The sequence below is a fragment of the Atractosteus spatula genome, chromosome 18, assembly GCF_055471065.1.
Source record: "Atractosteus spatula isolate fAtrSpa1 chromosome 18, fAtrSpa1.hap1, whole genome shotgun sequence".
NCBI lineage: Eukaryota > Metazoa > Chordata > Actinopteri > Semionotiformes > Lepisosteidae > Atractosteus > Atractosteus spatula.
The window spans coordinates 14,773,055-14,788,634 of record NC_142723.1 but is presented as its reverse complement, the minus strand read 5'-3'; the positions used below and the strand labels follow the sequence as shown (position 1 = coordinate 14,788,634).

Sequence of the window (15,580 nt, the reverse complement as noted above, 5' to 3'; positions counted from 1 at the left end):
TCACCAATTAATTGGTGCCTTCAATTGATCTGCTGTTAGTTCAGACTTTTGTATACTAGTTTCTGCACAGCAAGCAATCCTTGGTTTGATGTATTGTTCTAACAACTTCAGCATTCAATTGTTAATTAAGAATTTGCTCCCTAATTTCTGACTAAAAGGCTCCTTAACAGATGACTGATTTCCGATGAACAGACACAAGGCAGGATGATAATGTGTCAAATACTCCCGCAGTAAGAGTTTTTAATTTGAAAATATGCCTGGAATAGAAAATTCAAATCAATTGCAAATTAAGCAAAGCAATTAAGTCAGCTGGGTCAAAAAAACAACCAAAACGGCAGATACAGGGGTCTCCCAGGTCCCTAGTCAGGACCAGCTAGGATAAAGGACAGGCGATCAGACAGTGTCACTAAGTTAACTGCAGGAAGCGCTTCACATGGACAGAACATACCTGGAAGAGAATCTGCAGAACGCCATGAATGATGCACATCCGACGTCCCAGAAAAACGAAGAAGGGGACGACGAGCTCGATGAAGTGGTTGACCAAGGTTTCAAAGCGATGGAACCACCAGGGGGATCGGTGCACATAGTAAGAGATGGGATTGGGCACCGGCTGGGTCTGGATTAGCAGGAAAGGAATGAACAAATCCGTGGAAAGATTAGAATCAGAATCACCTTGATTCACTTCATGCACAAGGGACTTACTCTGGTGTACCTGGTGCTGCACAAACCTTCCACCTGGACCATATACAAACAAGACAGTAGACATCATTCAGACAGTGCACGTTTCGCTAGGAGGTCTGGCTAAGCATAAAGCCAGCCATAAGAAAGAAGCTGTTCAAATACCAGGTGGTCCTGGTTTTAATAGACCAGTAGCATCTTCCTGAGGGAAGTTTATGAGACAGGTGGTAACCTGGGAGGGAGGGGTCATCAGCCATCTTTCCTGCCCGCTTCGTTGCTCTGGAATTGTACACATCATCAATGGAGGGCAGATGACAGCCAATGACCCTCTCAGCAGGGCAAACAACATACTGCAGTTTACACCATATGCTGGCAGTTTTTTGGGAAGCCTGTAGATAACCCCCAAAATAAACACAAAGGAGGATACACTAACAGCTGTTGAAACAGTATTCTGTGAAAAAGAGTTCTTTATACCTAATCAGATCAAATGCTTAACACATCCAATTGTAACCGAAAAACAAATCTCTCACTTGACATACACATTTTTTCAGGTCAAAGATTCTTAATGACCATTAATGCACCGTCAGCTACTACCAATACGGTGATTTGTGTGCAACAGCATTGTCTCCTCTGGAGCATAATTTTAACGTTAGCAATAACCCTTAATCAGGAACAAAAATTAAGATTTCTAAATTTTCAGGAACACAAAATTGTAGTTAAAATAAAAGTAATCCAACGTCAACAATACAGACTGAATTATTTTCACCTCAATCCAAAATTAATCTTTCGTACTGGCAGAGCCTTCGAGCCCCACTGGACAAACAAAGCCAACACAAGCATCTCTTATTTCTGACCTGGTGTTTTTTTACACCAGGCCATTGATTATTAGAGAACCAGGGGTGTTTATTTATTAAAGCAGGGCTCCACATGTTGTTATAGTTCCCCACACTTATTTGTTGATATGAAGTTCTAGTGAACATTATGGCTGTTTTTCCATTTATAACTGCATCAGTTTCTTTCAATGACAATATAGAAATAAAGAGAACATCCTGGTAAGAGCTTTTCACATAATAGGCATTTTTTAACCAGATAAGACAGGTTTTAGCCATAGAAAAGTTAACCTTTGGTATAGGGGATAAACACTTCCCATTTCGGACAATTGTCTCTCTTTTGTTATTGACAATCACGGCACTCCTCTGTATAAAGGCAATGACATCCCCTTTAACTCTAAAACTGCTCTCTTACATGCATTTAAATACAAGTGCTCCCTGCTAAATTTTTAAAAATAATTGTTCTGTATAAACGCTCAGGATGAGTGGGCTATTTTATAATTTTAAGTCTTTGTCACACAAAATCATTTTTAGCCTTTACTTTGACATATGAACTAACCATTTGCATTAGCATAATTTTAAAATGGCCTATTGTCTTGGCAAAGTGTTCTGCATGAAACTAAGGGCACAAATTCAGACTAACCTGGCCTAATAAAGAATAAAATGATGAATAAATCATATCACTCAAAATCTTCATCACAAATGCTTTTAATCCATAGGCAAATGACAGCTTTTAAAACTGGAAACATATTACACTCAATAGTTTTAACAAATGTGGTGCAATATTGTAAAATAATCTGAAATCCACAGCTTGAGATGCCCTATGTATATGTTGCAACAGGAACACATCAATCTGTCTCCAGCAATTTCTACACATCTATTTTTATCTTCCTAGATTCATGTTTAAAAATGTTCACATGCTTCAGATTAGTTACCAACTGCAGTACCTGTTCATCCTCCATTCAACCCTGGAAAGAAAAGAAACAAATAAGATAGAAGCTGCTTTAAAAATCTTCTCTCTGTACATTTAAAAAAACTCAAAAAGACATCTAAACTGTACATGACTCAACATCACTTTGCATTATTTGTAACGAAACAACTAACGCAAGAGAAACAAGATTGTCCCTAAATCCATGGCAAGCAATGATATTGTGGTTGCCAACATCCACAATGTTTTCTTATGTCTCACAAGACGGCCTGGAATTAATAAAGCTGTTTCTTTATTTGGGATGAACTACGGCGCCTGAGGACAGTAAACCGCATCCTTCCTTCCTGTAACACTGGGACAGGAAGAAAAGTACCAAAAGGTCAAACAACCACAGCCGAACGCGTTTCCGCCTGGGAGAGGTCACAGCTAAGTACTTCCGAGGTCAGCAAGGTGCAATCTGTCTCAAATGTTTCCCTCCAGGAATGTGGAGAAATGCAAGCATCGCTCGAAACAGGATCAGGTTACTGTTGAGGATCCCAACAGACTGAGCCGAACCACTACGCCTGTATTAAAATACTCATCACAGCAATCCTAGACTGTTATAGTCCCTTTTCTTGGCTCCTAAGAGTTTAATCAGAAAATGTATCACAACCTTTTACTCCATTCTCGCTTGAACAAAGTCTCCTTTGTGCCACTTTAACACTGTTGAGATGCAATGACTCTTCAACTGATGCATTGCTGTTTGTAGGCCATAAAAGTACTGTGAATGTATTTTGAAGGGTGCATGGCCAATATTACAGGTGCACAGGGTGTAGTTGTTAGAGTGAATTGGGCTGTATACTACAGCATCCACTGCACACCCCTGACATAATGAGCAATCAAATACCAGACCATAATCCTGTACAGTAATCCCTGCGTTTCTGATCTTCAAGCTATATGGTTGCCCACGGTCACACAACATTATTTAAATAATGATCACTATGCCTTAGTATCCAGGTTCTTAATCTAATATCCAGTATTCTTTTTCCCGACTCTTTGCAACCACTTCCAATTGACGTAATCATGAAAGAATCTCACAAAGAAAAGGAGAGCATAGCAGTTAGCAGTCCATAATGTGTCCACCATCACGTTTCTCATGTTTCAGTGTCTTTCACTGCTGCGTTGGACTGCTGAGTGGAGGAGCAGTTAGAGGAATGGACTCATACTAAGAAAGGCTGTGGGTTTAAATCCTGCATAGGGTGATACTATTTTACTCAAATGCGTCGTTTTCATTTCACTGAAACTATCAATGTAAAATGTCCAGCTATACAGACAGGTACAAATCTAAGCCGCTTTGCTTAAAAGTGTCAGATCAGACAATTAATAATAACATCTCTACTCTCTCAGGACATAAAGGCAGAGTAATTGTTTCTGCAGAGGTTTTGTTCTGGCTTGTGGAGGGTGTTTTGCTTTTCACTGGTGAACATCCCATAATAGACCTGGCATGAAGTTTGTGTCTGACTGTAATGAGTCTAGACATCAGCCAGTTTTTGACCTTACACTGCCATATTTCTTTACTCTCTGGACAACGCAATGATCTGTTGCACTGCTCATAGCTCCAGGGAATCCTCCTCCTCCTTTTCTGCTAGCAGCAGTCCCCACTGCAATGTCTTTTGCAATTACTCTGCCAGATGATTGGTGCTTCACCAAGGGATCATCAAAGGTTTGTAACATCTGGATGATCAGATTGCTTCTTCTTGGTTTTCCTGTTTCATACTGATTCCAGTACAACCCAGGGAAGGTTGCCTGTTTAATGTGACAAACTCCAGCGCTCACTCATTCACTCCTAATCTCCCATCAAAACAAAAGGGTTGCACATTTTTTAAATAAAAAACGAGAAGAGAATATAAAGAATTATGATATGATACATTATAAAAAGATCTTGTAAAAATCCCAATAGCTCAAGAAAGCATTACCTTAAACAAATTATGGCGACCTGAACATTATGATTGGAAATTTGCCACAACCATGGCTTAAAAGTTGATAGTCTGAGCTATTCAAGAAATACAGGCAGGATTGCTAAGACTTCTAGAAATGAGGCTTTTCTCCAAAATAATAACCATGTACCATTGTTCTTAAAGGAGATGTCAGTAGGTTTTTTTTAATCAGTTACAACTTGTCTCCTGACATTTTCTCATAAAGCTGCCTGTGCAATTACCTTCCCACCAGTGACTTTCATATTTTGACTGCATAATTACAGTCATGGGGAAAAATACCAAAGTCTGCAATTGCACATGATTTGAGCAGTGTGGGGTAGTGTCCATGGTTGCAAAACAGGGCTGTCAGCATTGGTTAACTTCGTATAGAACATCCAAATAAAGAGACTGCAAAACGGTGCCTTAGGCTCCTCTCCTTTCAGCTCACAAGGCCTCAAAGACAGGCAGTGCCATTTCCTTCTCCTATGATGGCATGACTACAATATTTCACTTACAGACCTATAGGATCAAGACGGAAGCCCTTTTTCAGTTACGACTCAGACTTACTTTCTAGACCTACATCTACATGCAGATGTTATATTTGAATTGGGAAACACCAAATTCTCTTTATTTTATACCCTCTCAGTTTGGATTTGCCTAAAAAGCAGCTGAAGAACCCCAAAACCTAAACAACCCCACCAGCACAACAAGGGGAAATGAGAGCATGTACAGTATACACTTGTTCAATCTGACATACTATACAATGTTGCCTAAATATCGACTTGCCTGGAGTAACACAACATCTCCTACTGATGACACTAGAAGCTCACAAACATTCAACACTTCTCTCTTGTTTTGCTCTTTTGGGCTATCTTCTGCGCAGGCTACACTTGCAAGTTAGTCGCCGATTGGAGAATCCCAGTTACAGTTGAAGGCTTAAACCTGATGATGTCCAGACTTTACACAAGGACAGAAGCATTGTTACAAATGAAGGGAGACCATTCAGCTCTACCTGCGCTCAGAGCACGGGTCTTTAATGGCTGAGCCCCTTGTGAGGCCAAAATCTCATGCTTTTCAGAAAAGAATAAAATTGATCTATTTGTGCTAATTAAGAGGTCAGTTTATTAAGTACCTAAGCCTCTAAGGCCCTAGAGTTCAGGTTTGGAAAGCCCCCACTAAGTCAATTCAAGTAATAAACTAGTAAGTAATAGTTCAGCACATTATCACTGAGTTCACAGGGTACAGACAATTGTGTGTCATACAGCTGTCAATAAATCAATTGGTCATATAGCAAGCACACACAACTTCTCATATAAAGACATTTTTGCTGACCAAATCGCATGAATTCTAGCATTCCTTAAACTTACTGCTGACTGGTGCATTGTTTATCAACTCCTCAATGGACATGAGACTGAAAAATAATATATATTCACCAGTTTATTTATTCTGTTTTTAGAGGTCTCGTTACAGTATGCCACTAAAACTGTTTAGCCTGTATAAAACACTACAAAGTTCTCAAAGAGAGCCATACCCAATGTGTTGTGTTTTTGACACAATGCCAGGTTAACCATCAAATGCTGGCAATTTACTAGAGACACTGTGCCGCGCCACACTCCCTAGAGAGGTCAAATAAACTTCAGATGTACACTGTGTATTTCTGTTGCAGAAAAGCAATTTTTGCCATTTCATTTTTAACTCCTTACTATGTCATCTGTCAAATGCTTCTCTCTTGTTCAAAAGTACAGTTTACGTGTAGAAAAGTTAGAAGTCATTGTCCCGAAACAAATCAATGAACAGAACATCTATTTACTGTATAAGTGAAAACAGTAAGAGATATTGGGGTTGAAATAGTGCTGAAAGCTACTGTACACCTGCTGTGATATTCCAAAAACCACGGACATCAAAGTTCTAGTGGTTGTGTTGCAGTGATTGAAGACAAATAGGTAGAAATCTATCAGCCCACCTACATGTAAAATAATTTCATACTTCAGCCCTAAAACTAATTAAAGGTCTTAAATTAAAAGACAATTTCTTCATTCTTAGAGCTCAGGCAGATTTGGTCATTTTCGTGCAGTTTACGTGAACAAATACAGGGACTCTACATGACAAATAAAAAAATTACTAATATTAATATATGCTCAGGGATACAGGGAGCCTGGAACTATACTTTTTTTGCTGCAACTTGTACTCAATGTGCTCTTCTATATAAAACTCACACACTAAGCTGGACTGAAACAAAATGAAAATATTGACAGGTAAAGCAGAAAGTGTCTCAGTTACTTCATGCCACAAAGTCGTGGCAAAAAATGTGCACTTTTTTCCCCCAAATTGAACAGCCTCTCACTGTGCTGTGCTTTTGAATTTAAGGCCACATTGTGATGTACAGGATATTGATCATGAAATGAAACGTTCCAGCTACAATTCAGTAAAAACTAAAAACAGAATATGCATAAGATTCGATGATACATCTGGCATGATTGTTCATTTAGAATTCATCGCTACATGGAGTGAATGAGATGATTTGCCATAAAAGATACTGTATAAAATTAGGGTTATATTACATAGTTTGCTACATATAGAACATACATCCCCATTGCTTTTGTGTTAATATTAAAAATCCGTAAACATGTTGAGCAAATACTCTGTTTACTTGCCTATAAATCATGAACAAAGTATCTTTGGATTGTAATTCATGTGACCGCAAATAAAATTTATGTTTATTGTATTCATGATAAAAGGATGAAGTCAGAGCATTGTGTATTTGTGCATAATGACATTCACCTGGAGGACACATGCAGAAATCCCTCTGCTACACCCCTACTTTACAGTACATGGGACAGATTAGATTTCATTTTTGGTTTTGCTAGAAGGACTTTATTGTCTTAGATAATGTATTTAACTCAGAAGAATTATACTAATTGTACATCTATCCAGAAAGCCACTCATTCCTGTTAAGGCTAATCTCAAAGTATAGTCTAACTCAAAAGGACAAGAAGGGCACAAGGCTGGATTAATTAAAAAAGTTTCGCTGGTTTTGAGGCTGAATGTTGTTTGGGCCCAGCTGAGGTTAGCATTGTGGACAAATCAAGTCTGCTGTTGATTTGAAGTCAAGTGGCTGTGTACTGAGCTTTCTCTGAACAACTCCCGGGTCTTTTGAAAAACTCCCAAGTTTCCCTTCCTAAATGTAAAGTTAGATCCAGCTTTTCTCTGCTGTTCCCGCTACAAGATTACAAAGCAGGCATGATCATATACTTCTAAACTCTGAAACTCGCCACCTTGGGTGCTTTTAAATAATGCAAAAAGTAAATGCACACGTTTAAAATGACATTCTCTAAGACATCATTTCATTTTAGTTTATTATATTTTACTATACATTTCTGTTTTATTTTCTACATGCAGCACTTTGTAACGTGCAGTATAAAATAACGTTTCTTACATATTTAGGATCATGGCATTTATCATATTTAAATTTTGCTCCATTTTACAGTGAAACGGGAACATTTCATTTTTCCTTTCATTCTCCTCAAACAGCCTTCTACACCATACTTGGAACTGCTTTGCAAACTCAAAACTGCACTATTCGATGTTTTCAATTAATCATCTTGAAACTTTCGTAAAAAATGAAGATATTAATCTTTCAGATCATATTGTGCATGTGAATTATGTTGGCATGAATTACTTGTTCTCAAGTATGTTTTTTTTCCATAAACATTTTAGGTGGTTTTGGTAGGATGAGATTATAATAAAACAATTATTTAAGAATGACTTAAATATTATTATTTGCAGTTTTTATAATAAAATCTGTCTATACTGCACAAAATAAAGAGAACTGTTATTTTACTATTAATATTTTCTGAAACAATTATCTATTTCTATTATTTATTTCTAATCAAGAGTTCATCCGATAGGAGAAAACCCCAATAAATATTAAAATGAGCAAAGGCATTTTAAAAGGACTTTATTTGGAAGCAATTAGAAATGTCCAGAGTAGTTTGATGTATCATGGATTGTAGTTTTTTAGTATAGGTGGAACCTAGTCTCCTGTAACAACCAACATCATATCTGGCGCCACAAATTCAGGTGAGGAATCCAGGAAAAATCATTTTAAAAACACTTTCTACAGGCCTAAAAAATCTTTAAACTCTAGAACAAAGAAACTCAAACTCTGTGGGCGTATTTTGCATTTTATCTGAATGGTTGCAGTGTTATGGTTGCTATAGGCAGATCTCAAGAGATTAAAACACAATTCCAGATGTCACAGGGGTGAGGACTGAAGATTACAGAAATCTAGCCTCCAAACAGCTCCGGATTACTCAGCACTGCTGAAGCTGTGTTTTCAGTACTTGAGCTACTGTTTGGCTATGGTGTTTCTGACATACAGTAACAGATTGACATGTTGTGTTCTACTCCTCACTAATAGCTGTGTGGGGAGTGTACTGGTGCACTTTGGCTGCCGTCACATCATCCAGGTGGGGGCTACACATTGGTAATGGTGGAGGGGAGTCCCCATTAGCTGTCCTTTGAAAGGACTATCCAGAAAAGTCCCTTATTATTATTATAATAACATGCCAGCCCTGATGTTCGATAAATGTGAAGATTTGCCTTCACACTACCATTACAATTGGTGAAACTTGCATTCTTCTGCAGTAGTCAAATTTAACCGAGGGAAACCAAACTTTTATTCCCATAAAACTAGACACTGTGCTGTTCATTAACTGTGAATATTTGCCACACAAGTAACAGGAAGAAATGCCCATACTGAGATTTGTGAATAGTAAACATACTGTACAGGATTTGAGCAAGATACATCTTAGTCTCTCAACAAAATACTTTCAACATAGAAAAAGCCTTTACTAGTTTAATCACTCAGGATCTGTGTAAAGGCTTTTTAAAAATGTGTTAAATTTAGCACTTTACAATAACTCCTATGTTTAATTATTGCAGCACTTTATACATTTCATATGAAGATTACCTGTAATTGTGTGATCAGGTCCATACAAATACCACAACATGACCACAAATGCAAGACATCCAGTTACATTCCAGTTAGAGTCTTGTGTAACTTCACCCTGAGCAACAGAGAATGAAAGACCACATGACTGTGTCTGCTGCATTCCTGTAAAGAACAGATACAGCAGGATGCAGGAAAGGAAAAAGGACAGAATGGTGCAGAGAAAAGCCATAACTAATGACCGACTGCAAAAACATCCTGCAAGTGTGACCGAGCAGAAAAGCAAATGGAATCACACTGTAAAGACCACCTTTCCACGGTCTAGCAGGTTACACAGGGAACTGCAGATACACAAGGAATGACTGATTGATTAGGCAAATATGTATAGGAATCCATAGCTTTAACACTCAAGGAAAACTGATCAATCAATCAAAAATCCCCATGAGCCGTCAAGCTAATGTACCGAGCTGTTCAAAGGATAGGTATTTTCTAATAATGTGACGGTCACACATATAAGTGGACAGAAAATGGATAGGTGTATGGGTTTGTGTATAATCAATACAATTAACAAGCTAAGAGTGCAATTTTATTGGATGTTTTGCAATGAGAAAGCAAGGGAGGGCTAACTTTCAAGCATTACAGCATGTGATCTCTGAGTAAGAATTACAGTTAAACGGTATTATTTCCTTACTATGCTGGTACGGCTTTTTTTGGTTGCACTCTGCAAAGAGTTTATTTAAAATTGCAGACGGTTTATTTTTTAACGCCTCGACAAGGTATTAACTGTGTGCTTTTTAGCTTCCTACTTAAACTGTGATCCAGAAGGCGCTGGCACAGGATCCACTGGTTCCAGATCTGTTGGAATCAATCCCTGGGGGAAGGGTGGAATCTATAAGAGTAAAGTTCTATGTTTCCAGAAGAAAATTCCACATCAACACCACCAGAAGTCACATGTGGGGGATCCAGTTTTATTAAATCAACATTATAACGACAGCCGCATGGCACACTGCCTTTTTTTCCCCAAAATATACATAGGTACTGGCTCTGGGACACGAGGAACAAAGTGCTTATTGAGTACTGCGGTTTGGCACAAAACCAAATGGCTTTCCACACCTAGTACTTGGGGATACTTTATTAAATACAGGCTCAATCCACATTACCGTTGTGATTACACTCAACACATGGGTAACAATTTTAATAGCTTCCCTGCTACCCAGATCAGCTAATGGAAGCGCTTATATTCAAAACACATTAGTCTTCAGGAAATTAGACTTAATAATAATAGCGATATTCAACATTGCTTTAATTATAAATAGAAATATCAAAAATGATAACTTACTATGTACTTAATGCCTTTCAGGAAGCTATATAATTGAGTCACTTGCACTAGTTCCTTCTGCAAATGCTTATAGCACCCTTATCACCTGTAACAAGAACCACCAGCACCCTTCTAACAGCAAACAATCTAGGACATAAATGTGTTGAGTTTCCACAACATGGGAAGCCTAGCAATTCCAAGTTTAAATGGGTCGTTCGAAGGACATCGGACGACAAACAATGTTTCACGAACACAGGTCTTCTCTGTCAGGGAGAACCAGCAAGACTGGTGCTATAATCCACACCTGAGATGACTGAACATCAGAGGTTCCCGGAGGCACTTGAAACCACTGGAGCATACAAGCACACGTGCTGTTTTTCATACTGACACAGGCCAGCGCTGAAGCCGAATTTGAATGCTACTCGAGGATTTTAATAGCATTACAAAGGAAGGCCATTGAACCATCTTTAAAGCTATATTTGTCAGTAACGGAACAGTTGCTTAGCTGCCGGGCATTTCTGAACCAAATGCTTTAGAGAGGGCAAAAGATTTTTTGTATGTATGGCAGTAAACTGACTGCCAGCTATGTAAAGTCAAACCAATGGCCTTGCAAAGTAAACACGCTGAAGCCCAACAATACCAGAGTAAATAAACGGAGACTAAGATGTTCTAGTGTTTCCATTTTGCAGTTCCTTTAATTATTTTGAGGTATTCCAGGAGAAAAAATCATTTTCGTTATATATTAGAAAAGCAATTTTTTTGTTTATGTTTATGGCACACATTAAACAAGGTTAAATTTCCTCTCCCAAGCGATGATTCTATTTGAATCTGATGTGATGGGATTTTCATTTTGTTTTCCAAACTCAGCCTTTTAACCCCAGAGCACTAACATTAGATACATGAATTTGGTTTCAAAAGACAACTTTAATGATCAAAATAATCAAAATTAGGGTAACTGAAATAATAAGAAAAAAAAGAAAACAGTCTCTCTGCAAAGCAATTTGAAACGTTTATTGTATCCGGGGCACATTTTCATTGTTTTCAAGTACGTTTTCATGTTGTATGAAACATGACAGAAAAAGAAACAGACTAAAATGAAAGACAGGATGATTTATAGTGTCCCTGTGTCTATATTGCTAACAATCCACCAGTCAGACACTACCCTAAAGGGCCAATGTCCCTTTTTAAAACTTTTACTCTACCTTACTCTATCTGAAGTAAATAGGGATATAATAGCATAATTCCACATGGATTAATAGTGCTTGTTGATCTTCTTATTTTGGTATTGTCTGAAAATCTGACTAGTTAACTATATGTATAATGTATAATATAGATCAGGGGTCTCCAAACATTTCCTGGCATATTTTATCAACTGTCTTTAAATCATCAATTTGTAAAAGCCTGAAACAAACAATTGATTAAAAACAGGTGGTGTGTTGGATGAAGTAATGTAATGATCATCTGGAACAACTAATCATTTGCTTAAAGTGTGTTTCTAATTTTTAGTGATTTAGGAAGACCTATAAGAATAACTGGATTCAGGCTCTGCTGGACTAAGGTTGGAAACCCCCGATCTAGATCATTAATTTAAAGAAAGTACAGTGGTCCTAATACAGATCCCTGTGACTGTACAGATCACTTCTTATCTGTACTGTTTTCTATTTACTAACCAGGTCTCACTCCAAACACACACACAGTTCCTCAAAACCACAAAAGGCTGATTTCCCTCTTCACTAAACTAAAGAATTCATTTGAATTTGATTGGGATTGACAAGGTGAACCTTAAAATCAATCAATCAAGGGAGACATACATGGAGACAAAAAATAAAAGCCTTAAAACCCTATGTCAAGTTCTTAAATTTACACATTTATCACACCTCTGTCCTGTCGGAAATGATTATTCACTTTGCACTTGATTCTAACGGCTATACTATTGGTTTGGCACTCTGATTTCTACAGGTAAAGCTCTCCAGCATTTACAAAACTGAAATAGGTTTCCTGGTCATGTATTTAAATCTGTACCACAGACTTGTGGTACAGTAATTCAAATGTCTTCGTTGCTTTTTTCCAGTGCTATTCTCTATGGATATTCTGCAACTAAGATGATATCAGAAATACTCACAAGTTCAGAAACACCTTTTACATATTTCCAACAAGGATGGGTAATGGTTTGACTGAGGGGTCCCCTCACCTGAACTATGCCACTAAGCTACTTTGTCTGACACACCCCAGTGACAGTCCTTAACTCTTAATATAACATTCCTTGATTTAAGATGATGGCATAACATCGTTGTGGTTGACTTACTTGTTTTTCTCGTTGGGTGTGTTATGAGTGAGTACATTACACTTTGTTGACATTCTGGACGTGACTTTTTTATTGTTAGTTTTCAAATGTAAAAAAATGCTCTGCTCAGGGTGATGTTGGGTCCCCTTATCCCTTATAAAACAAGTGTTAAATAGGAACAGTTCGATCTGAAGCGTTGAAGAAAAGAAGGACCGGGAAAGTGAAATGAACTTAAAATTAACTCGTTTTACTGTTGGGTGTTTCAGAACGAGAGGTCAGACATCTAATATTTCAGGCCGTCCTGGAGGATTGAGCCATGACCCCTCCCCAGACAGAATTTGACCCCCCCAGCAGGAAGTGGAGTGTCTGTCCGAATGACCACAACAATTCAGAATCTCTTGCAGAGCAAGACACGTGCATGGTGAGAAACAAAGAATAGCACTCATGAATTAAGGAATATAGGATCCATCATTAAACATGTCACTAAAATACATACTGTACGTTTCGCCCCAGCTGAACACCTGATTTGCAAGTACAGTACTTACCAAACCTTTTCAGCTTGCAACACATTTTGTTCCTAAAAAAACGTTTTGGCAGGATACCGAATGATTCTAAAATAATCAGCACTCATTTTGCAAGAAGTAACATTCAAACCGAATCACAGTTAACAATTTAATGAGAAAAATAACCTTTTTTTTCTTTACCTGAGCGCTCATGTGAGCTTGTTAACTTCATCAGTTTCAATATTTGGTTTACTGCTAGAAAGAGCTACGAGAAGCTTCTGATACTCAGTTTTTAACACAGCTTGAAAAGAACTAGATTAACAAACTCAAAACCAAACTGTGGATCAGAAGCTTTATGAAGTAGCCTCAAATCCAATCCCTTGCGAAAAAACATTTTTTTTAAATCAAGCTTTGAGACCCTTGATTAATGCATTTAAATGTACTTTAACACCCACAGCAAACACAGACCTCTGCACTTTTATTATCCAAGAGCAGAACACAGAAATTAGAGAGTGGGGGAAACCTTTAATTATGCTAATTAAACTCTCTGAATATAAACCTGACATTATATTTATGTATATGTATTTTCAATATGACAAGGACCAGGTCAGAGACCTGTATTATCCCACTCCATATCTCAACATGCAATATTAATTTAGCCATCCTCATGTTGGTACAGAAATAGAGTGATTTCTGCTGATCTCATCTTTGGCAACAAGATTCATACCGTAGGATCTTTAGAAAACCCAGAAAAGGAAAAAGGATTATGAAATGTATCAGATTAAACCTTGGTGAAGCTCTGTTAAACTAAAGTTATAATACATTCAACTGCTATGCACTTTATATAAGTGTATAAATGCCTGCTTTTTAACACATTTAACAAGGTGTTGTGGTTAAGAGCTACTTCACAAAATTAACACAGAGTTAATTTTTATAGTTCATGAATCAAATTAGTTATTCAGCTTGTGCACAAAATATAGAACATAATTACTAAGGATTCCTGTGTGATGAAGTGTATGCTCATGCTTACTTGATGATGAAGGAAATATAACACATTTTTCAAGAGAGCAGAATTGAAACATTCTGAAAAATTGAAAAAAAAACCCTCCAATTTTGTGCAGGACAATTAAACCAAAAATAATAATATTACTAATACTAAACTCTTTCAAACATAGTTGCACAGGCTCCTGTCAGCAATAGTCAGAGGCTTGCTTATTAATGTGCACATTATTTAGTACCGAACCATTAGGGTGAAAAATGTTTACAAAAACACTAGTATCTTCACCACCGTGAAATGCTTATACAGTACAGTGTTCCTGATGTTTTAACATTTCCAACGCTTGCTTTCAGGTACCTTTTTAGCAGTTATCAAATAGATTTTTTAAATCATTGTAAGGATGTGTGCTCTTTGAAAACACTAACCGAAAGTCATGAGATGGCCACAGCAATGTTTATGTTTCTAGGACCAAAGCCAGGATATCTATTTGAAATTCACAGTTAAAGAAGCAGTGGGAACTTGGCTCATTAGAAAATTGCCAGACAAAAATAGCACCATTATAAATTTTGCATTTCAGTTTGACATTATTTAATGGTGCTCTCAAGTTAAAGGATTAGGTTTTTAAGCAAATAATTTATTTGGACAAAGGAGATTGAAACAATACAATCAAGTTATCTAGCTATTAATTACAAATGTTTCCTGGCCAAAATGAATTAATTTAAAAAAATCAAAGCAACTTAACAGACACAATCTTCCTGTTTTTTTTTTTCAGACATGCAAATCTGTGTCTGAAACTGTCTTCGTGAAGTACAGTATGATGACATAAATGTGTATTTATTGCCCAGCTGGAGCCCAGTCATGAAGCACCACTCCTCTCGAATGGCAGTCTGGCTGATCCTTAGACTCAATGATTAAAGTCACATGCTTTTGCAGGATCTGACAGGATCCTACAAGACAGGATCTGGCAATTAATTACATAACAAACCCAGCCGTTCACATCTTTAAAGTACTCTGTGTGAAAAAAAAAATCCTCTTTCTATCCTAACACCAGATGACTTCAGACGACATGTTGGTGATGGAGGATGTAACATCAGAAAACCAATTGAAGAAATTCTTTCAATATCATGTCCTGTAAT

General features: G+C 37.4%; 1 protein-coding gene across 1 annotated transcript in view; it reads right to left on the bottom strand.

The window, feature by feature from the left end:
• lmf1 (lipase maturation factor 1) overlaps positions 1–15,580 on the bottom strand; it is a 67,302-nt gene that overhangs the window by 16,565 nt on the left and 35,157 nt on the right. The window contains exon 3 of the mRNA XM_088936960.1: positions 449–616. Within this exon, the coding sequence (XP_088793086.1) occupies positions 449–616 (168 nt within the window). The remainder of the gene's footprint in view (positions 1–448; positions 617–15,580) is intronic.